This window comes from Mauremys reevesii, linkage group 20 (assembly GCF_016161935.1).
Source record: "Mauremys reevesii isolate NIE-2019 linkage group 20, ASM1616193v1, whole genome shotgun sequence".
NCBI classification, from domain to species: domain Eukaryota; kingdom Metazoa; phylum Chordata; order Testudines; family Geoemydidae; genus Mauremys; species Mauremys reevesii.
The window spans coordinates 14,158,077-14,182,380 of record NC_052642.1 but is presented as its reverse complement, the minus strand read 5'-3'; the positions used below and the strand labels follow the sequence as shown (position 1 = coordinate 14,182,380).

General features: G+C 42.2%; 1 protein-coding gene and 1 long non-coding RNA gene across 5 annotated transcripts in view; one reads left to right on the top strand and one right to left on the bottom strand.

The window, feature by feature from the left end:
* WSCD1 (WSC domain containing 1) overlaps positions 1-16,200 on the top strand; it is a 51,285-nt gene extending 35,085 nt beyond the window's left edge. For 2 of the 3 annotated variants that reach the window (XM_039508494.1, XM_039508495.1), the window contains exons 6-9: positions 8,420-8,597; positions 12,219-12,383; positions 13,941-14,141; positions 15,768-16,200. In XM_039508494.1, coding sequence (XP_039364428.1) covers positions 8,420-8,597; positions 12,219-12,383; positions 13,941-14,141; positions 15,768-16,120 — 897 coding nt within the window. In that variant the 3' untranslated portion in view covers positions 16,121-16,200. The remainder of the gene's footprint in view (positions 1-8,419; positions 8,598-12,218; positions 12,384-13,940; positions 14,142-15,767) is intronic. The other variant, XM_039508496.1, reaches the window with a different exon arrangement.
* LOC120387569 overlaps positions 1-24,304 on the bottom strand; it is an 84,263-nt gene that overhangs the window by 48,561 nt on the left and 11,398 nt on the right. The window lies entirely within an intron of this gene.

Sequence of the window (24,304 nt, the reverse complement as noted above, 5' to 3'; positions counted from 1 at the left end):
GAGCAAAGCACTGAACTGAAGGACTCCTGGGTTCTATTCCCAACTTTGCCCTTTTTTACACAGGGACATGCAGGGAAATCAGTCTGAACTACCTAAAAGTTGAATTTTAAATGAATTAGTTAAACCACATTAAATCTCTATGTGGATACTCTTATTCCGAATTAAAGTGGCCTTAATTCAGCTTAGAAGTGAATTAAACTAAACCGAATGAAGACCACTTTAATTGGGAATAAAAATGTCCACCTGGGTTTAATGGGGTTTAACTAATCCACTTGTGAGGTGGAATTATTGCTTGTCAATTTCTCAGATGATTGTATGGAAAACCCTGGAGAAGAAAGGTTATCATAAACATGCACTCAAACACTGATGCCTACATTTTCACAAATGACTGGTGATTTTGGATGCTTCGGTTTTTAGGACACCTTAACAGGGCTTGGTTTTCAGAAAAGCTAATTCATGAGTACTTAGTTAAGATAAAGCTCTTAGGGACCAGATCCAGGTCTCACTGAAGAATATGGGAGGTTTTCTGTTGACTTCACTGGGAATTGGAACTGGTCTTAACTCAGTAAGATAATAGGAACCGGGCCAGATTTTCGTCTGTGTAAATCATCATAGCTCCATTACCTTTATTTATATTCCAGTAGCACCTAGAGAACCCATTCAGGATCACGGCCCCATTGTGTTATATGTTTGTACAGTGTATAAGAATGCTTCCCTGCCTAAAGACCTTGCAATGTAAAATAAGCACAGATTTTTATTTCAGGGGGACAGCTAATTTCAAGGTATTTTCCTTTTTACTCTTAGAACAGGCCAGTTGATAGAAATTTGCTAAATGACGTTTGACTTGGTTGCAAAATGAACAGGCTTATTTTCAAACAAACCTCAAATCAGGAGCAGCATTGAGGGATTAACTTTTTTCGATGACGGGCACTGCCTTTCTTTGCACGTTAGTGCGTCTCTGTGCTTTTTGGGTAATCCCAACTGTGTCCCCCTGTCTCGAGGAAAGCTGCATCCAAGGTTTAGCCGTGATCAGAGCTGAACTAATTCTATATGCTTTTGATCTCTTGGCAATTCATTAATTGAATGGGTTTATAATAAAAAAGAGTTTTAGAGGCTACGGTGTGTTAACTAGAAAACTAATGTTTAAGGGCCTGGGTGTTGATATTAATGGGACTCTGGTGCAAGTAAGCTACTCATATGAGCAGTAAGGGGTTGCAGGCCCTGATCCTGCAAATGCTTACACAAGTAGGAACTTAATATAAACTGCTAGCTTCTGCCATTTTGGGGCATGTTAGGTAGTAACTTACTCTTCACAGGTGAAATCCTGGCTCCACTGAATTCAAGGGCAAAACTCCCAGTGATATCAATGGAGCCAGGATTTCACCCCATGAGCCCCAAGAAGTCCCATTTGTTTCAGTAGGATTGTGGGTACAGTAAGGCTGGATCCAGCAAGAGCATTTAAGCACATGCCTAACTTTAAGCCTGTGGGTAGGCCCACTGACTTCAGTGGATCTACACTGCCAGAGAACTGGAGTAAAGAAATAGAGAATCGGGCCCTTTGAACTTCAGTGGGACTCTTCACGTGCTTAAGTTTAGGCACGTGCTTAAATCCTTTGCTGGATCAGGGGCTGTGTCACTATTGAAGGTTAGATTGACAGAATGGGGATGGATTGTAGTTCTTGATTAAACAGTAAAAGGAAGTCATGGCTGAATACATTATTTTGCAATCATTCCATTTTCTGCATAAGATATGCACAAAATCTGAATAATCAGGGGGCCGAACATAAAGAGTTGCAGGGCTTCACACTCGTGCTTAGACTCCTGGTGCGTTTCCCAGAACGGTTGTAAAGCTCTCAACGAGTGCTTTACATTTGCTGAAAATTGTTCACTGATGAAGCCAGCTCCCTGTTTTTTCCCTTCACCAACGCACATTGAAGCCAAAAAGGAAGATTTTATACATTAATTTTTATGGAAATAAGCTCTTAGAAATTCCCTCCAGGATTGAAAATTGCTCTGCATTTTCAGAATCACATCGTGTTGCTGAAACCTTAATGTTGTAAATAAAGTAACATTATTATCCGAAATTCTCCAATCATTTTGAAAATGTACAGAGATTTGACAGTTTAATATACTTGATGAAACAAAACAGTTCAAGCAGTTGAAGGGGAGATCTTCCTTTGATTTAAAAATTGCCAACATATTAAAGTCAATCGCATTGATGGAATGGGGAAGGAATGCTTATTAACTTGGGTTCTCTTTGGGGCTGGCAAATGTGCAAGAAACTTTAGTGAAAAATGCACTCTCTGTGCCGAAATTGGTGACCAAGCCATGTTTTCTGGCTGAGCGAGGCAGCTGACATTTAACGTTGTTGGGGAAGCATTTCCTGAAATGTGGTAATTGATTGGCTTGACAGTTTTTTCCACTTGTTTACAGGCCTCATTGGGGCCGATACGCCAGCCCACAGTATGAAGTAGGGGTCAGAGAGTTAAACCCCATTTGTGGTTTACTTGGGAAGAACCTTCACAGGGAGCCAACTTCTACACTCAAAATGGGCATTTGTGTTAACTTCAAAACCAATGTTAGCATGCATGAGCATCTGTATTCCAGCCAGTGGGAAAGCACTGGTTCCCCCATCGTCACACATAGTGAGGCAACCACAGAGAAATGTTGGGGCTACCAGGAATGCACTGCACTGGGGGATATCCCCACGATAATAAAAAGATGAGGGGCACATGTCCATCCTTTTCCCAAGGTGGCACCCATGCTCACACAGCACAGACTGTTTCTATTAGGAGCACAAATAATAGGCATGGAGGCTTATACGTTGGTGCTGTATCTGGGTCAAGTTGAGTATGTGCATAAAGAGAGATCATTACTCAGTGAACCTCTGGCACTGTTCCAGATAGCTCATTTGCTTGGAAGCCTTTAGAAAGATTTCTCCCTGAGGATCTAGGGTTTCAGTCCCCCACCCCTACCCCCCTTGCTGGATATGAATTCTCTGATGCATATTTACACACAGTATACTAGTAGAATTTGGACCATTCACTAGACACATCTAGTGGAGGTACCAGGTACATTTAGCCACAGGATGTAGCATTCATTCCAAGTTCTACCACTTGTTTTCTGAGGCCAAAGCTCCACTGACAGTAGAGAATCCTGGGAAAGGCACTGAGATACAGATATAGAAAGCGCAACAAGAAATAGCTCCTGAGGTCAGTGGAGTCTGACCAGCATGATGCTTATGTAAGCAAGAGGAGAACCAGGCTTTTTGTGTCTTGCACTAGTTTGAAACACTGAACCTAGTTCACCACCACACTGTATCTTAGACACCAGATCAGAGTGGCAGCATTTCACACTCATTTTGTGTTGGTGGAAATGACTGCAAAGAGGACAGAGGATAGCAAATCAGGCCCATTTGCTTAGCTTTGCTTGCACTTTTGCAAGCTTTCCATAGGTGCCATCTTGCTAGGAAAACAATGCAATTTTATTCTAAACCAAATTAGGAGAGGAAATTTATGATTTTACCTATGCTGAAAAGTTGCAGCTCTGTTTTGCAAACAGAAATGGGACCATTATGCCCTTGGACTGAATCTGCAAATACTTTTTGACAATCTCATATCTCACTCAGTAAGCAAATGTTGGTAGTGTGGGCACAAATGGGGCACACATCATATTTGACTCCTTATCAGAGGCTAAACACTGGGGAAGAGCAAGAGATAAGCCACTCAGCAGTTTTGTCACGCGCTTCCATAGATGAGAATCAAGATGATTTTTAAAAGGCATTTGCTAAAAGTGTACAGATAGTGGCATCTCAGCAAGCCATTCAAATAGATTCAGTGGAATTCAACCCTCTGTGTGCTTGAACAACCCTTTGAACGTCTATTAAATGCTTGGTCACGGACATTTAGCTTCCCTGCTACATGCACATGCAAATACACCCACACTTCATGCAAACATTTACTGGGACCCTGTCTTTAAAAGTCCCACAACATCGCTCTTCTATGGTAAAAAAAAGGTGGGGGGGACTCAGATTCAGCCATTTTTATTCTATATGCCCTTGTTGAGCAAAGCACTTCAGCACATACTTCACTTTAACCACATAAGTGATCACATCCTTATTAAGAAAAGAACTTAAGCACGTGTATAACAAAGCCCCAGCTTTAATGCCATTGACTCCAACATGTGTTTGGATGTATATGATACACATATAGCGAGTCTAATGCACCAGCTTTATACCAGTGTAAATTCACTGAGGTCAGTGTTTTACTCCTGATTTACATCAGTGCTGAAGGAGAATCTGGTCCACCAGATTCTTCATCTCTTCCAGAATCCTTTGGACAGTATTTACTTTGGGAAAGAGGAGCTGGCTTCTTCTTCTGAAAATCTAGCGCTAGTCCTGGGCCTATTGCCCTTGGCGCTCCTTGATCTCACCATTGTACGATGCAGTAAGGAGCCACACTGCTTTCCCTTTCTGCTCTGCCTGCTGGCTCACCTATTCTCCCCATTCCCCGAGAGAGAGAGATTGCTATGCTGATAATTTAATGCATTGCCATTAGAGTTGGTTTAAAAATTCCAGTTTTTAGCTGGAAAGTTCCATCGGGAAAAATTGTCTCATTTTCATTGAAATTTCCTACAAATTTGTTCTAGTTTTTTGGTGGAAAACTGAAGCCCAAAACTGACATGTTTGAAACCTGTTTTTGGTTTAAATGTTCCATTTTTATTTGGGGGGGAGGAATCTAAAGTTTTGGGTTTCAGGTTTTTTTTTTCCATTTAAAAACTGGAAAATGGCATCAAAAATGCAATTTTCCCATGAAAATGTTGGCTTGTCCCTTAAAAGCCATTTTTCTTCAAAATTATGTTTTCACAGAAAAAGATTAGCCAACTGTAAATGCCCCTTCCCCCCGATGAAGATGCAGTTTTTGACAAAGGGGACAAGTCATGTCACATGACTCAGCACACCTGGCCTATTTAAATCCATTTGTTCAAAAGGCTGTGAGCTCCTTTTCAGGAACAGAAGCACTTTTCAGAGGAACTTTATGATAGGAGCTTCTTCTTAACATTGCAGATGTTAAAGAACTATACATCAGTTTAATTCTTAGGCAAGCATTGGCATAACTCCTCATTCCAGGAACTAAAGGATTTCCATCCTTGTAACACTGAGATATTCACAGCTATAATCCAACAGGCTGTATGAGCATCCATATGGCAGGTGTTAACCCTCACACCCAGAAGCAACTGGATTTCCTTGAGACAGATTTCCAGAAGAGTTCCGCTCCCTTTTAGATACCTAAATAAGGGCCATATTTTCAAAAGTGCTAAGCACACAAAAAAGTGGCACTTAATTATTTAGTTTCCTGAGCTTGTATTTATTTATCAACACTATGCAATCTCTCTTCCCCCCGCCCCCTCCATGTGTCATTTTCATGTCTAAAATTAAATAAATATGCAAAACCAGAAAGCTGCCAGTTCCCATGTGCAACCTTGCAGTAATACAAAGCTTTGTCCTTGCATAGCGCCTGTGATCGGAAGATCTCAAAGTGTATTGCACTCGCTAATTAACATAGCCTCATAGTCTCCTATAAGGCAAGTATTAGACCCATTTTACAAACAGGAGCACAGTAGATGTTCATGGATTTATAGATTGTAGGGCTAGAAGAGACCATTATGAACATCTAGTCTGACCTCCTATATAAATCAGACCATAGAATTTCATGCATGTTGTGTTACCTACAGACAGTGTCACAAGTGATAGAGTCAGGATTAGAACCTCTAGGTCTCCACCCTCAACATTGTGCACCAGTTCCTACACTGCAGTCCCTCTCTATAAAAATTCCTAGCATTTCTGTCCCAAACGTGCATGCCAATAGAAAAGTTTTTAAGGGAAAAAATATCCAGTCTCAAGACCGGATGAGTTATTTTATAAACAAGAGTCCAAAAGAATATTTTTAAAAAGGACGAAAAATGGGGATGATGTTTGAATGGGGAGAACTTCCTCATGAACTTGTGGTTCTTCAGGCTCTCCCAATCCTTCTGCTCCATTCACACTTCCAAAACTAAATTATGTTGTTATAACCCTTCCCAACTGCGTACTTAAAACATGTCAAATATATATCACTGTGTTCCACTGGCTCTACACAGTGAAGCAAGCCTGCCTTGTTTTAGTAACCCCATTGAAGTCTAAGGGCCTAATTTAACATTGAATCCAACCCAAGATGTGTTGTCAACATGGAAGGGAAAAGACATCAGGGATTTTCAACAGACCTCAGGGCCAGATTTTTAGGTGCTCAGCTCCCACAACTGGAATCGGGTTTTCAAGCGAGCTCAGCTCCCATGTAAGCATATAAATAAATGGCCAGATTCTCAAAGAGCTGAATTCTTGAAAATTTTGCCCATAAATATCACCCCCCCGGTGCTCCTGGGGGCTGAGAACTTTTGAAAATGTGACTCTTAGTTTGGTTCATAAATAGGAGCTGAGCTTTTTTGAAAAAATCTACCCTCAATTGCAGGTGCACTTAACAAAAAAATCTAGTCTGAGCTTCTTGAAAATCTGGTTCCTAGTATCTGGATGTGTTGTTTAATTTTATGTATCTCCAGTCACACTTTGATAGCAGCATGGTAGGTATTGACCCATGTGATCAATGTAATGTCATATTTTCAAAAATTCCCAAGTGCCCTAGGAGAGTCAGCCCCATTTTTCAAAATGATTTAGGGGTGCCTGCAGAGTTTAGGTGCCCACAGGGTTAGGTGGCAGTTGAGCAGGAGTTTTGTGACTGCCTTTAGTGCCTAAATGTTAGATTTAGTCCCTCTTGTGAATCCCACCGTAGGTGCTTAGGTTGCCAACATTAAAGTCTAGGTGCCTAAATTTCAACAGCTGGCCGGGCGCAGTCACCTGAGTCCCAACACTACCAAGCAGCTCAATGCCTAACTCACATCTAAGCCCCGGTGGGATTCACAAACAAGGCGTTCCCCTGCCCATCTTGCCTTCAGCACCCCGACCCAGTAGATATACTTTAAGAGAGCCATAAAGTAGAATTGCAGTATGAAGTATTTATTTCAAGGGCTGGTCTACACTGAAAAGTTACATTGGCCTAGCTACGCCTCTCAGGGGTGTGTAAAATCCACACCCCTGAGAGACATGGCTAAGCCGACCTAAGCCCCAGTGTAGACAGTGCTAAATCAATGGAAGAACTCTTCCGTCAGTCTAGCTACTGCCTGTCGGGGAGGTGGATTATGGACAGCAATGGGAGAACCTCTCCCAGCACCATAGTGTCTACACTCCAGTGCTACAGCAGCACAGCTTTGCCACTGTAGTGTTTTAAGTGTAGACGTAGCCCAAGACACAAGGGAAGTGAGTGGCAAAGATGCCCACCCTGCCTCTTTAACTCACCCATGCAGTGACTGCATATAACTGAATATGGTACCATAGATCTCCCATTGGCTCTGGAAACCCTGATGGAGGCCCACGTGTGCTGTTACTTCAGTCTCTTTGTCTACGATGGTGTAAACATTTCTTCCTACTATATTTTTTAACAGAGTTTGGTATAAAACTGATTGGCTTTGTTTTTAAATGACTGTTTTCTGCTCATGATTCATCAGCTTGGGAGATTCTCCTCTGAAAGCTATACAAAATAAACACTGTTTGGGCCCTCAGACATGTGAATGAGTCAGAATAGGAGATATTTAGTTCTTCGTGGTCTTCCATTGTTTTTGTAAATGTATTTAGCATTTAATTCATCTAAATCCTGCTTCCCCCCTTGATCCTTTTTCTGAAAACAGAATTCTTGAAGTGCAAGGACAGTTTTCTTCCCCATGGGCTCTATCCTGGTAATTGACCTCAGTGGTTATTCAGTTTTGTACTTAATCTGGGCTAGATCCTCAGCTGCTGAAAACCAGAAAAATGGTGCTGATGTTGATGTAGCTATATTGATTTACACCAGCTGAGGAGCTGGCCTGTGGAATCTTTAAATTGTGGATGAATCTCTCTCTAAAAAGGTATGCTCTGGTTCAGCAACAAATTATTGGGATTAGTAATGTTGACTTTTATAGTAAAGAACAACAACATCCTCCATTGTAGGAATTACCAGATGGCATTCTATGGCCCATGTTCCACAGAAAGTTAGAGTGGATGACCATAGAGGTTTCTTCTATCCTTAAATTCCATGAATTAGTAGTAGATATGGAAAGTGTTTTTTAAGTTCTCAGCAAAACAATCAGAAAAAGATTCAAAAACTTGTCCTGAGAAATGGACAACAGGTCTAATAGTGACATAGGTATGAAATTTTCAATGAAAACAAATATCGCTTTGATCCTGACAGTTTGCCCTTTGAAGATACGGTTTTTGCTTTTATATTGGAAGCGTCCTCTTAGAATTGTTGATGCCAGGGCATTTGCATTCTGATCTATTTTCTCTCTTGGATAGGAATTTCCCTTGGCAGTCATCGGAGGGCCAGAATGCTACTGTGGCTATCCCACAATGCATTTCACTCTTCACGACAGCGTGGACAGGTTGTTCTGCAGCAGACTGCAGAATGTCAGTAGTATGGCTGAGGTGCCAAGAGAAGAGAATTACTATCATGTCTATCAGACTCCAGTACAAGGTAAATGCTGCAACTCAGCAAGAGCCCCCGGAAGTCAATGAAGCTATAGCTGTTTACACCAGGTGAACATCTAGCCATAGAGGTGTTAGCTCTAATGTCCGGACCACATTCTGGTTTGAATCATTGGAGCCTTCCTATACCTAAATTCCCCATGCAGTTTCAGTTGTATAGTCTTTCACTTTGTTTACCAAATGGATATGTGATTTTGTCAGGCACTATTGAAAAATGGATCATTTTCCAGCCCAGACATGGCAGCATTTCAGGGGTAGAAAAAGTGGTTCCAAAGTGCTGTAGGATTCTTTGCTGCGTATGTGTATATAAACGTATGTGTTAAGTAGCATTAACATATGTGTTTTATATACACACTATACATACGTGTAATATAGAAATTAACACAAAATTAACACTGTTGTATGTGATGTTTACAAGAGTAAAATAGACATTCAAGCAAAACAAGATGTTATTGATACAACATAATCAAGATTTTGGAAATCCCTGGCCTTAAAATTCCTGGCCAGTTTCATGGGCTTTAGATTTTTCAAACAACTTTAACTATACAAATTAGAACTTTCCCTTCACCCTAAACTAAAACTACACTGATATCGTGTTGAACTTCAATAAACCTCCTTTCAATTCAGACACTTTTACAAACAATGAATTAAGCCTTACAAAACCCCTGTGGGTGTAAGTAATTATCCTACAGCTGGGGAAATAAAGGCGCAGAGCTTTGCCTGCACATAAACACTGTGACTAAGTCCAGAAGGGACCACCAGATCGTCCACTGTGACAGCCTGTATCTCACAGACCAGCAACACCACCCATCACCTACACACTGAACCCAGCCACCCCCACCTCTTGCCCAGAGCCAAACAATAGCTATGTCACGGTCAAAAATAGAACCTAGACTTCTAGTTTTGTTCTTTAACCACAAACCATGCTCTCTCCGACTCATACATATTGCAGTTATAGTTGCATTAAAACCAGTGCTACCAGCATTTCTAATTTACTTGAGACATCTTCCTCTAAATGCTCATCCTCAGAAGCATCTAGAAGTAGGTTGGTAACATTGACAATAAGGCTTCAATCCAACAAATCACTTAAAGTGAACCAGATACTTAAGCGCATGAGTCGTTTTACTGATCTTCGTGGGACCATTCCTAGGCATGAAGCTGAGCATCCCTCTAAGAGCCCTGCTGGACAGGGGCCTGAACTTCTGTTCATAGCCCATTTTCACCAACACGTATCAGACTCAGAGTAGAGTAGGTCAGGCCCACTTCTGAGCATTTATTGGTTCATACCCCTATTGGACTACAGCCCTCTGAACTGATCTGAAAATCCAGAGATTTAATTGTGCACAGTTCAAGATGTTTGGAAGTTCAAGTTATTTTGGGTAAGAGTCCAGCAGTTCAAGCAAGGAATTTTCCCATCAACTTCAGCCAGAGCAGGATCAGGGTTCCAAATCTGAACTCTGACTACTTCAAAGCATGCTTTGATTTTAGAAATCACGTTGGGGAGGGGTATTGGGGCACCCTCCATGCTGGATCACGTGCAGGCGTTCGTCCATGGCAACTTTTAAATGGATGGCACTGCATGCGATGGGATAAGGAGCAATGTGCAGCATTTCTTCTTTCTATTCATTAGGGATGACCATACATAGCCCCTTCTTGGGTTATCCTCATTCCCCGTTCTGAGGTTAGGCAGGTATTAATAGGTACACGTATATAATACCAAGCTCTCGTGTCACACTTTTCAACAGAAGATCTCAAAGTCCTCTGCAGAGGAGGTCAGCATCGTTATCCCTGTTTTACAGATGGGGAAACAGGCAGGGAGAGGCAAAGTGACTTTCCCAAGGTGGAGACGGGAATAGAACCCAGGCCTCCCGAGACCCACTGTGGTGGACCATCTACTAAGGCACAATGCCTCGTATCCACAGGCAATGCCAATAAAGTAGCGTAATGATTGTGAACTCCTTCAGTTCCACAATGTAAGATGTCCATGCAGATTTTGAAATATAACTAGAGAAAATAGCTCATAGACCACCACTCTCTGTTTTAAAGTTGAATCCATTTCATGTTAATATATACATGGCCAGGGTTTGATACTTTCTTCTGAGTGAGAAAAGCTCACTAGACAGCTGACCCTATCTTCTACAGCATCCCTTACTTTGTGGATTGAATTTTGAGACCGTCATTGGCCCTGTTTGCAGCAGATTGGACATAACGTGCTTGTGAGACAGGTTACGCCCAGCCTTTCTGAAGTACCGGAAAGCCTAATTCCTTTTATTTCCATTTCAGCACAAGCCATTCAGAACTGAAGTCTGAAGCTTAATCCCTGCCCTTCCTCCCTGCCCCCCATGTTGATTATGGCCCATTGACTAATTTTCAGATACAACGGGAACATTCTTTACATACATGTTTAGAGGTAGATTGTGGGTTTTAAGAGACTGTCTTGAGTTAGGAGTGGTGCATCACTTCCCCGCCCTATAAAGAGCCCTATACAGACAGACACAATCTTGCCTAGTGTTGTTCCATAGTGGGTGAGCAATCTGCCCCATCCCACCCTTATCATTTGCATTAATTTATGGCTATTTCCTTTGCAAAGCACTCAGATGTTCCCCCGGGAGGTAGCAAAAGGTCTGGGTGATACAGTTACATATGTAGGGCCAGATCGTCAGCTGGTAGAAATTGGCAGAGTTCCATTTTCATATGGAGCTACACCAAGCTACACCAGCTGAGGCTCTGGCCCGTATACTGTAGATAGGCAAGTATGCACTGATGCTGCATGATGCATGACTGTTGGAGGATTAAGTGCCAAGGATGCATCATTCTGTAATGCTGAACACGCTTCTGTAAATGGAAAGAGCTACATCTTCTGCCTGTGGTGCTATTTTTTTTAGTGATGCTTCTTTGCAGGGTCCTGATTCCCCCCCCTCCCCAAAAATGTACCTACATCTTTTCTCTCTGTATGGAAATCAGTGGATTATTCTGTAAACAGACACCATAGTCAGCAGTTGTCACCAAGATGACATTTACACAGGTACAAAAAGAATGACTGTGGCTGTCCGTAATGGCAATTATATTTTTAAAACAGCACATGCAATCTGTCTTGTTTGCAATATTTTAGCACTGCTTTTGCAACCTTGAAGGGCCTTCAAAGCATGGAATATTGTTTTGCTTTTGAAAATCCTAGGCTAAGAGGTTGAATTGAACTCTAATTTATAGGAAACTCCTCCTATTACAATGAGACACTTGATTCACAATCCTAATGGTACATTCAGCCGGTCAGTGAACAGCCAGCCTGCCAGGCAAATAGCAGTAAACAAACATGCATCCAGGGGCTTTTATTACAACCTGCAGCTAGGTACAATAATTTGCTGCAGTTCTAATAATAAAGCATTGCCTAACATGACGTCAGTCTCTTGAAAGCCTCCTCTAAAGAGAAACTCTTTGGCCTCTTAAGGCTGAATTAATTTTGAGAAGTATCTGAATCACAACTGGACTCAAACTGATATCCTATGGTATAAATAGAAAAATGAAAGCAATAAATCTTGTAATCAGTAGCTGTCAGTAAAATTAATAAGAAGCCACCATGCTTACAATGAAATATCTTCTGTACTTACAGACACCCGATGCACAGATAGGAAATTCCTCACTACCAAATCCAAAGTGTTTGTTGCTTTGTCTAGTTTTCCTGGGGCCGGGAATACCTGGGCTCGTCATTTAATAGAACATGCCACTGGATACTACACTGGAAGCTATTACTTTGACGGAACCCTGTACAACAAAGGTATTGTTGTCGGAGACACGTGGAAACATGAAATCAGCTTTAAACATAAACGTTTATTTACTTGTCTTGACATTTGTTTCTGTTTGGAATAAATACATCTGTCAATATTATAAATACCTGTGTTAAAAATTAAACACATTTGGAATGTGAGAGTACCATCCTCTATACAGTGTACAGAGACTGGTTGAATAGCATACACAAACTGATACACAAACATTTTCATGAGTAAAAACTTGCTCTGATTTGTGGGGTCATATTAGGAAAACTATGCAAATTTGAGCATCTATTATTATCATAAAGAATTTTATAGGCAACAAATGAGCTAGATTCTTAGGCTAAGATTTTCAAAGGCACCTAAAGAATTTGGCCATGATTTTCAAAACTGACTAGTGGCTGTGGGCCCAATGAGAGAGACGTGAAATGGTCCTAAATTTTTGAAAGTGCTGAACAGCTGCCCTCTGAAAATCAGGCCCCTTTAAGGTGTCTCAAGTTGGGCACCCAAAAATCACTAATCACTTAAGAAAATCATAGAATGATAGAAATGTTGGGCTGGAAGGGACCTCCAGAGGTCATCAAGTCCAGGCTCCTGCACTGAGGCAGGACCAAGTATACCTAGACCATCCCTCTCAGGTGCTCATCCAACCTGCTCTTAAAAGCTTCCAGTGATGGGGATTCCACAACCTCCCTTGGAAGCCTATTCCAGAGATTAACTACCTGTATAGTTAGAAAGTTTTTCTAATATCTAACCTACATCTCCCTTGCTGCAGATTAAGTCCATAACTTCTTGTCCACCCTTTCCTCGCCCCTACCCCACCCCAACTCTGGTCCCTCCCTGCCCCTATTGGATCCCTTCCCCAAATCCCCGCCCCGCCTCTTCCCCGAGTGTGCCGCATTCCCCCTCCCTCACACAAAACACCTGTTTCACAGCGCAAGTGCTGGGAGCTAGGGGGAAAAAACGGGCACACGGCGTTTGGGAAGAGGCGGAGGTGAGCTGTGTGGGGAGCTGCTGCTGGGTGCTGAGCACCCACCAATTCCTCCCCGGAGCACCCACAGAGTCGGCGCCTATGCCTGGGTTCTCTTTGTTCCCATTTTTAAAGATCGGTTCTGTGTTTGCCATTCTCCAGTCCTTTGGGACCTAGCTATTCTCCATGAGATCTTGAAGATAACTGCTAACCATTCTGAGATTGCTTCCACTAATTCCTTGGCCACCCAAGTCTCATCTATTTACAATTATTAATATTGTGGTTGTACCTGGAAGTCCCAGTCATAGCCCAGGACCCTGTTCTGCTAGGAGCTGTACAAACCCAGGGGAAAAAAGGTGGTCCCTGCACCAAAGAGCTTACTGGTCAAGTAAAATTAAGAATTAATAGTCACATAGCTGGTCTTTGATAGAATCAGTAATAGAATTCTGGACCTCCTGACTCCCAGTCCAGGGCTCGATCCACTAAGTTACTTTGTCTCTTGTAGTTGTTAGAATGTTACACCATTAGAGGATCTCATTTATAATGTGAAACCTGAATTTTTTTAAAACAATGAATCCCTCATATTTTAAAACAGGTTTTAAAGGAGAAAAAGACCACTGGAGAAGCAGGAGGACTATCTGTGTGAAAACACATGAAAGTGGCAAGAGAGAGATTGAAATGTTTGACTCCGCCATCTTGTTGATAAGGAACCCATACAAATCTCTAATGGCAGAATTCAACAGGAAGTGTGCTGGCCACCTGGGATATGCAACAGATAGGAACTGGAAGAGTAAAGGTAACATGCCAAGCCATTGCTAACCAATGGGCATCTAAAATGGCCTTCAAACGATAAGCCTTGAAAGTGGGGTGCTATGGGTGTTGCTGGTAGGGCAATGCACTGAGGGCCTGATCAAAAGCTCATTAAAGTCTTTGGGAGTTTTGCCACTGAGGTTAGTGAACTTTCCATCAGGTCCTAGGGCAGAGGGAGGCCCCCAGAAACCTCAGATCTGAATTTTGGAGGTGCTTAGAGTCACGGAAAGGGAGCACAGCACCAGGACTAGCACAGCACTGAAGTTCCAATAGTGGCCAAGGAGAAGCAGCCTGGACGAGAGAGTGTCCCTCTGCAGAGAAACGCCACACACAACCCATTTAACCAGGCTATGTGCTGTGGTGAGAATATGCCCCCGCAGTATCTAATAGGTGAGAGCTATTAGACGCATTAGTTTAAGATCCAGGAGATGATGGAACAGGATTTGTTGGGGTACATTTTTATGCATTTTACAGGCATTACTGTAGTACAGATTAGTAACAATAGGACTCATTGACCGTTACTCAGAGCCCCTGAACACGTTTTTAAAATGCACCCCCCACGCTTCATTTTTCTTTTGTTACTTTCAGCTGGCAAAGCAAATGAGAACTTTTAATCCCCCACAGAATGCATTGCTACATTCATACTTCACAATGCTAAAGAACTCAGCATGGGCTTCTCCTTTCGTATATCCGAAGCGTTAGAATAAGGGGATGGGCAAACTGCATAAACTCTTTTGGGAGGTTCTCCAACATCGTGTATTTCTATCCTGAACCCATGGTTCCCCCCACCACATCCCCCACAACCAAGGACCATTCATTTACAATCTAACAAACAAGACAAAAGAAAGGAGTGGAGTGGAGGCACTGGGTGGCAGAGTTGCCTAAGATCAGGCACATCAGTGGCAGAGCTGGGATTAGAATCCAGATCTCGTGACTTCCTGTCCAGTGCCCTCTCTGTTAGAATCGCTCCTCTCTTTGCAGCAATTGATTACATAAATGTGCTGCAGGTTTACACCGGTGGTTTCAATATACTGGTGTTCTACTTGTGAAGAATTAGGCACAGGCTTTCTATTTCAAGCAGGAATTAATTCAATGAAGTCCTATGGCCTGTGTTATACAGGAGGTCAGACTAGATCATCATAATCGTGCCTTCATTTTTGAAAATCTTTTATAGATTTCCTCCCCACACACAGCAACACGCCCCTTTCGCTGCTTCTGGTTTTCAATATATTTTCTAAGCAACATGCAAACTCAGCAACTTTCATATTCAGACCAAACACAGCCAGTTAGTAGGGGTTCAAACTAGAGCTGATTTTAAAAATACTGAACATTTTCCACTAAAAAGTTTAACTTTTTTGTGAAAAAAAAATCATTGAAATTTCAAAATTTGAAGAAAAAAAATCTCACCAGCTTTAGATCAAACTTAGGCAAAAAGAAGTCAGCCGTCCCTAACGAACAGGACAAGTACTGCTCCAATTTAGACTTTTGCTGCCCCATTCAGCAAGATCATTCTATTGCTACCCCAGGAGAATGTTTGGGAAATTATTAAAACACAGTGTGGATAAGATCATCTAATATTTCCCCTCTTCCCATCTCTTTCCCCAATGTTTAGAATGGCCAGACTTTGTCAACAGCTATGCCTCATGGTGGGCCTCTCACGTCTTAGACTGGTTAAAATATGGAAAACATCTTTTCGTTATTCACTATGAAGACTTAAAACAGAATCTCATCCCCAAGCTGAAAGAAATGTTGGAATTCCTAAACATGACGGTGACAGAGGACCGATTGCTCTGTGTCGAAAACAACAGAGATGGGAATTTCAAGCGGTCAGGTGCTAGGCAGAAGGATTTTGAGCCGTTTACCCAGGAAATGAAAGATCTTATCAACAGCTACATCCTGTCAGTGGATGAAGCGCTGAAAAGAAGAAACCTGACAGGGCTGCCAAGAGAGTATGTTCCAAGATGATATCCCAGATGCAGTTAGCTGTGTTTTTAAAATAAAATAAAAATAAATAAATACGAGACCAGAGCTTTATAGCAGCAAAAGCAAAGATGTTCTTGGAGTCTGCTGAGGAATGCAAATTCTCTCCACTTTTGGATGTTCTTCAGGGGCAGTAAGTGCTTCAAAAGGCAAGCAATGAAGGATGGAAATTGGGTTATAAACCAAGGAAAAAGCTATTAGTGTCCACCTATGTATGTCCTTCCCTATATAAATGGCTACAAATTTAACAGTTGTGCACTGCTAATTCTGGAAAAGGATTCCTTCTTCTCATCCTTACTGTCTACTAGCAATACCTGTCAAGAATAACTTGAGATTTTGCAGTGCTTGATTTGGAAATTCATCATACATGTGTATGGAAAACCCTCAAAGGTGATCAATATTTTCATCCAAGCTTTTAAGAAAGTTAGTTGCTTTCTTTTTAAATTTTTTCCTCCCTCCCCTCTCCTAAATTCTCTGGTTGCCCTCTACTCATCCCAACATCCTCACATTAGACTTTTGTTGGTGTGCAAGGGAGAAATAGAAATATACCTGCAGTGAACACTTCCACAGAGATATGAACGGTCAGACAAACCTTGTCTAAGGCTCACCTTAAAAACCTTGTCAGAAACTGCATTGTTGCATGGTAGATCTGATTCAAGACTGACCTTGGGTTTGCATGATAATATGGACTCAAAACATGTGCCAGAGGAGATATTAATATAATCTCCAGGAGGGAGGTGCATCCTGTCTCCAGCTTGCCTCCAGCTTTTCGGGCTGGAATCAAGGAGAGTGGTGGGTCTCCCTTGGCGGTAGGATATATAGCCCCACGCAGAAGGGGTCTGAGCAGGGGAAAGAGGGAATTCCCAACAAGAGAAAATGGCAATTCAGTATAAAGGGATGGGCAAAAGCTCCATGATATCATCCCACTCAAACCAGCCCCAAATTCAGAGGCATACCTTAGGCTTGGTAAAGGCCCCATTGTATATTATATTCTTGCTGGGTTGGGGAAGGGTGAAGAGATGAACAAAGCATTTCATTTCTGTTACAAGGGATGCTCAATGCCTGAGTGGGAACCCTTTGTCTTTAAGTTTATGGTTTCTACAATGGGTCCTGCCATTCAGCCTGGTGTGCCATTTGGTCCCAATGACAGCTTAGCTGTGTATAGTGCTGAAGAGTCAAGAAAGTGCTTTTCTATTGCAAGGATAGTGGCTATAGTCAAGTGATTAAAACTAATGAGTTAGAGGATTGGGGAAGGTGGCACAGGGAGCCATGGGAGAACAGAAGCTCTATGGGTGAGCAGTGCTGCTGGTAGACTGGGTGAGTGAAGAGGACCATGCAGTGTGAGGTCACACAGCATGTTTGCTGGCCTCTTGGCAGACAAAAAAACTCATACCTGGGTAGATTCGCCCCTTCCAGACGTCTAAGCTCTCTAGGTAAAGACTAAGCTACTCATTGTTTTCCCCAGGAGCCATCTCCAGCTTTCCTCCCAACCTCTTAAGGGCTGTTATTTAGAGTTAGCGATGAAGTAACTTTTCCTTTGAGACAACATAGGTCCCGTATATAACTATGGTTGTTGTACACTGAAAGGTGGATGGTTGTCCAGGCTGGGGTTGGCGGTGAGGGGGTTAATTTCATTATGCTTCCCTTCAATTTATTACATTTCATTCTTGAACACATGCAGCAACATGACACCAATTAGCTTTGTGCTTTCAGATATGAGACAGCTTCACTCTAAGGGTGTCCAAGAGCCACCCTCGGTGTCAGCAGGAGTCACACATGAAGCTCAGAGACTTTATATCACCCTACATGCTTTGGGGCTAGGCCTGGAAGGTTGTATTACTCTACAGTGCATTTGTTCATGTTAACTTTAAAAAATTCCCCCAAACTCCCGATGGAATTTTAGTTTTAATAAAAAAATAATAAAACAGTTTATATGAAGGGAGCTGGACCTCCTTTAAGTATGTACCATTGATGCTTTGAAAAATATAGTAAATCAAGCACAGTCTGGTCCGTGTCTTTTATAAGTTTTCCTTGTTTGTGCTCTGCATGTAATTGTCTTCTTTCTTTCTTCCTTGGAAGAATTGCTCAATATCATGAAACTAACTACACAGTCTCATCTCAGCTGGAACCAAAAATGGATGGAGACTTTATTGCTTGAGTGAGGAGAGAAATTCAGGTATGAATGGAGAAAAATGCCCTCTATGTGCCTGCTTTTCCACTCTGGTTCTGCAGTTTACACCAGTGTAACTCCCATTAATCTCAGGGAAGCTGTTTGTTCTGTACACCAATGTGAGAGAGTTTTCAGTGAAGCTCAATAAGTCTAATTCTCTTCTCACTTACACGAGTAGTAAACCATAAATGAAATCAGTGGAACTATGCAGCTGCAAATCCAGTTTAAGGTACATGGAGGATGATAATAGAGACAGAAGAGTGTCCCTGTACCAAAGATTTTCGAGGCACCATTCAATTCTAATTAGTTTTAAGTGGAACCCAGGTAACCTTCAGTATTTTACTTAACAAGCTATGCTAAAAGAAAGTAAGAGTTGTCTTTAAAACATAGACCAATAAAGATATGCTGGATACAGATAGATGTTTGAAAGGCTTTCTTCCTATCTTGTAAGGAAGGAATATAGTAGTGCCCAGAAACTCTTGGTCAAAAGCAGGGGTTCATGGCTCTAGGTGCTGCACATACAGTCCGAAGGTGCGGGGGGGAGAGGAAGCATTTCTCGATAAAATTTTCATAAGCATCTAAGTGACATGGATCTTACTTTTCAGGATCTTGGCATAAGTTCCCATTTTCAAAAAATGGGTGCTTAGGTGCTTTTGGAAGTTATACCCGCTATCACATTTTAGGGACGGAGAACCGACAGATACAGAGTGTGTCACTTGCCCAAGGAATTTTATTGATTCCAGTGCTCATTGGATCAGACCCTCAATACACCCACAGCCTTACTCCCCACATATTAATTTGTTTCAAGCGGTGGGTAACTAATACTGCTGATGAAAATCCAAACAGGAAGCAGTTATGCATACCGAGTACAAATAAGTCAGTCTGTGTGCACCAGTCTCAGACAGTAATGAGAATTGGCTTCATAGATCAAAAGGCAGCATATAGTCCCATTTTACTTCGCAAAGCCTACATCTTCTCTGTCCACCACCTCGCTAGCTTTTCAGCTGGAATGGAGTTTACCCAGAATATTGGTACAGCAATGTAACAAAGGTCATATAATCTTAATTTTAAATTGAGGGGCCTGGCAGCATCATTTTAATTAAGACTATGTCCGTGTTTATTATATAAGCCATGTTTGTAATAGCTTATAACACAGCTATTTTTATTTACATCAGCGCAAAAGAACACAACAGATTAACCAAGAAGCAGTAATAAAAGACTGATTTAAAATGTGTTGGTTATGAGAAACATGGATGCCATATAATTCTAGAACAGGGAAGATATTTACTTTTCTAAAAAATTATGAACACTATATACAGGGTCTTCATTTCAATGCCTATTGATTTAGTGGACCACATTCTCCAATGGTGTCATAATGTGTCGTCAAATGGAAAGTGGATGTTAAGACACTAAGAAGTCAGACCCAGGGGCGGCTCTAGACATTTCACCACCCCAAGCACGGCTGCATGCCGCGGGGGACGCTCTGCCGGTCGCTAGTCCTGCGGCTCCGGTGGACCTCCTGCAGGCGTGCCTGTGGAGGGTCCGCTCGTCCCGCGGCTCCACCGAAGCTGCGGGACCAGTGGACCCTCCGCAGGCACGCCTGCGGGAGGTCCACCAGAGCCGCGGGACCAGCGGACCCTCCGCAGGCATGCCACTGAAGGCACCCTGCCTGCCGCCCTTCTGGCGATCGGCAGAGCGCCCCCCATGGCATGCCGCCCCAAGCACGCGCTTGGCATGCTGGGGCCTGGAGCCACCCCTGGTCAGACCGGTACCATTTTATGCCCACTTTGCGATTGAGTGCACATGGTGCAGGGCTGTGAGGAATCTGGTCCGTAATTGTTTAGGCCCCAATTCCACAAGCTGAGCAGAACCCTGTGCACACACAAGCCCCCCTGACTTCAGTGGAAGGCATGTTGACCAGTGGATAAAACACTCCATTGAAACACAGGAAACCTGGGCTCTATTCCTATCTCTGCTCCGCCTGATGTGTGACCTTGGGCAAGTCACTTCCCCAGCTATAGAATGGGGATAGAGATACTGACCGCCACTGTAAAGCTCACTTAAAGTTCTCCTAATGACTATTATTCTTCTAAGGCTCTATCTAGGATGTGAGGCAGCTTGCAGGGTCATGGCTTCATAGTGTAATGATTCCACTCAAGGTACAAGGCCAAGAGGCGATAAGAACAGTGGGCTCGATTCTTGTTTATACTCCAGGCCTGATTCTCTTTTCCAACTCTCTGGCAACACAAAGGGTCCAATATATTGCCAATGAGAATCAGAGCCAATACGTTGCCAATGGAAGTTTTGAAGGTGAGTGGGTGGGATTGTTAGTTTTTAAAACACTTTGGGCTTTATTTTTAATATTTTCCTCATGATTTTATTTTTGCACAAACTATCTCAAGAACGTGTATGTAGTGCAACATACTTAGGTGCATAAGCTATTTTTTCCCTTTATTATTGGTTGAAGTCACACATGAAGAAGTCACACATTTGCAAATCATCACTGAAGTACCCAAATGAATATTTGGCACCCATTGATAACTGTTTGGGCTTCAGTATATGGGATTCATTCATCAAAGTTTGACCTTAACCCTGCAAAACTTGGGCTACTCGTGTGTATAAAGTTTAAGCCATTGCAGGTTTGAGGTTAAAATTTGGTGTGAAATTAAATGTTAGTGGATTCCTTCTCTAGCTGTGCATCATTACAAAAAAAACTGAAAAGCATTTGGATCATTTCAATTCTATGCAAGCAAGGAAGAATAATAGGACAGTACAAAAACTCTTAGAAGAAAGCCGTTTAATTATGTGAGCATGTTGTAATGAAGTTTCAAGCCGACTAAAATTAGATCTTACAGAGCATGAATATGCAGTAGCATTTTGCATGCCAAAGTGGGTTTGTTTTCCAAAAAAGTAACACTAGCTAACTTGGAACCTGTCTATACAGGGAGCTATTCCTGACTAACTATATGGCGAATGCTCTTTGGAAGGGATTCAGAATAAGGCATCCACGCGTCAATCAGAAATAGTTAATCCTCTTTAAATTAAGACCACACCATATTCTGGTTTAATTTTCTGTGTGGACAAGCTCTAAATCTTACTAGATTGGAGAATGCACTATATATGCCTCATTTCTTATCTGTGGATAAATTAATTTATGCAAAATATGAATTAAGAGCATTTGCAAATATAACGGACTGTCCCTGCACAAAAATACATTGGCACCTTGCACCAAAATGCACTTTTTCACAAGTGCAGCTGGCATTTTATTTGCCAGCTCCAACTACAATTTCTAAGTTAGTGAAGCTGGACTGGAGAAATAGCATTTATCAAATGAAGGACCCAAAGGCCCTGGTTCTTACTATTATTATTTTAAAAAGTAGCAGCAACCAGGGATGTGTCAAGCTTTGCAATGAGTTGATGCATTCATGCATCTCAGACAAATGTTGTACAAGGGTATCATGCGCTTATATTTTTCAGACAGCATTATGTGCTATGAAATTATTCACAAATATTGCACTGCTCTATAGAATCTGACAGCTGCCATGTCTAATGGATAAGACCCAGCCAGTGCACCTTTATTTTTTTATCCAGCAGACTCTAGCAAGCCTAGGTGTATAGAAAACTCAAAAGAAAAAGCATAGATTTGATTCTTTAACTCAGGTGTGAATCAGAAGTAGCTCTGTGGCCCAATTCACTGTTGCTCTGCACCTTGTGCAGCCATGTACATCATTGTAAAGTGAGTATAAAAACGCCATCAGATTAGCAGGATGGCATTTTGCACTGATATGAATGACTACCCAAGGTGTGGGGCAACAGAATCATGCCCAGCCAGGGTATGTTCGCATAAAACTGGTGTAAGCGAGAAGAGATGAATAAGGTCTCAAGTTAACCTAGCCTTCCTCGCCTGGACCTAGGGTAACAGTTTTTTCTGCCTTCAGTCCAGGTAGAGATTTTTCTTTTAAAAAAATCAGCACAGCCAGCAATTGAGAAAGAAGCTATCAAATGAGATCTGTATAGGCTATTGATCACTTGACTTTTTACTCAAAGTAACATTAATGCATAACATACATAGGGGTAAATTCAATCATCAGAATTCAACAGTTCACTGCACACTAACAAAAAGGATCCATTCTGGAGAGAGAAAAAAAGTCCATGCAACAGAAAGACTCCCATTGACTTCAGTGGGCTTTGGATCAGGACTTACAGGACTCAGACAAAATGGCAGCATCAGATGCAGTTGTCTTCTGCATCTCACCCTCACACCTCAAGTATACACCAGCCTTGGCTTAGGGACTGCTGATAAAGTTCTAAGGGTCCACTTAGGGAGCATCTCAGATGAGTGAGCCCTCTCAAAGGTTACATTAGCATAAAAAAGGGCTGAAAACCATGCATATGCAATTTTCAGTTTGCCTTCAGGAATGCAAAGATAATGTACTAAAACCCAACTCAGCAACCAGAATCCAGGCACAGTACAAATGCACCCCGTAATCATAAAGTGAAGATTCTATAGGCTTGTTCTACCCCAAAATTCTAAGATATGAACGTAGAGCCAGACTCACATGAACAACCTGCCTGCCCATGCCCATTCAGTGCTGCAAGTCAGCCATAAACCTGGCTAACCCAGTCAATTCAGATGTGTTTGCAGCTGCTTTGCAGCACTGGAGTGATGCAAAGAAGCCAGAGTGTTTTGGTGAATCTGGACCTGCATTTGAATTACTTGATTTGCTTTCCTTCCATCAACTTCAATGAAACTCGTGAAGCTCACAAAGAAGAACTCTTGCTATTTAGTTTTTAAAAGCAGGAAGCAACCCTAACAAGGCAGGTTTTCCCATACTCTGCCAAGATCTAGGCTTATTATACTGGGCCTTAATTACCCAGGATGTTTTAGTCAGAAAAATAGGTGATTATGCCATTAAAAACTATGCTGATGTTCGCTACACATTCTTTCCTATTCTGTATTCAAAACCAGCATATTAGAAGTAACAACATGTACTCAATTCCCTGAGTGCTCAATTTTCCTCAGGAAGTTAAAGCTATGATGATTCATAAGCAGAAAAGTAAAGAGAAGCTCTATATGAAAGGAAAAAAGTTTCAATTTTAATTTAAACAAGAAGTTGCAGCCATAAATGTTTTCCAAGTAAGCTTCTCTCAGTCAAATTACAACATTTTGCCCATTACTCTGTTAAGATTCAGTTTAGTCTGGAAGCTAGGGTGACCAGACAGCAAGTATGAAAAATCGGGACGGGGGTGGGAGGGTAATAGGCGCCTATATAAGACAAAGCCACAAATCTCGGGACTGTCCCTATAAAATCGGGACATCTGGTCACCCTACTGGAAGCAGAGCTGTGAAGGGTTTGGGTCACATCTGTTTCTGAGAGTCCTCATTTTCATTTCACATTGGATCATAGTTCCCCCATTCTCATCGCTAGTTCAGACTCAGATGGACCCAAGAACTGCAAGCAAAACTCCAGCGAAAACCACTAAGGCTGACCTGGCCTTGCACACATTTCTCATGATTTAGGCCTAGTCTATGCTGCACGCTGGCCCTGATTACAGCCATTGTTGGCCAGTCACACATTTGCAGAGATCAGCATGTAGGTGGTCGTGTCTAAGGGTTAGGCCTGACTCCTCCAGTGGTTGGACCAGGAGCCAATAGCCAGGAATAGGAGCCAAAAGATCTGTCATAGGCCGGCTGCCAGAGCCAAGGGTCAGAGCCATCGTCACGAGTCAGGAATTGGAGCCGAGAGTCCAAGCTGGGTTACCTGAAGTAAGGCAAGGGTAGGCAGGGGCAAGGCTTGGTCTGAGACCGGAGCTATCAGCTACTGCAAGCCAACAGCACGCATTAGCGTGCCCAGAAACTGGCTCTGCTGCAGGCCCTGATTCCTGACAAACACACACCTTAGTATAGACAGACGTAGTTGCTATTTGCACCACCGTCCTGCAACCGAGGTAAGCTCCACGAGGGCAAATGGAGTCTACACTTGGGGGTTGCAATGCTG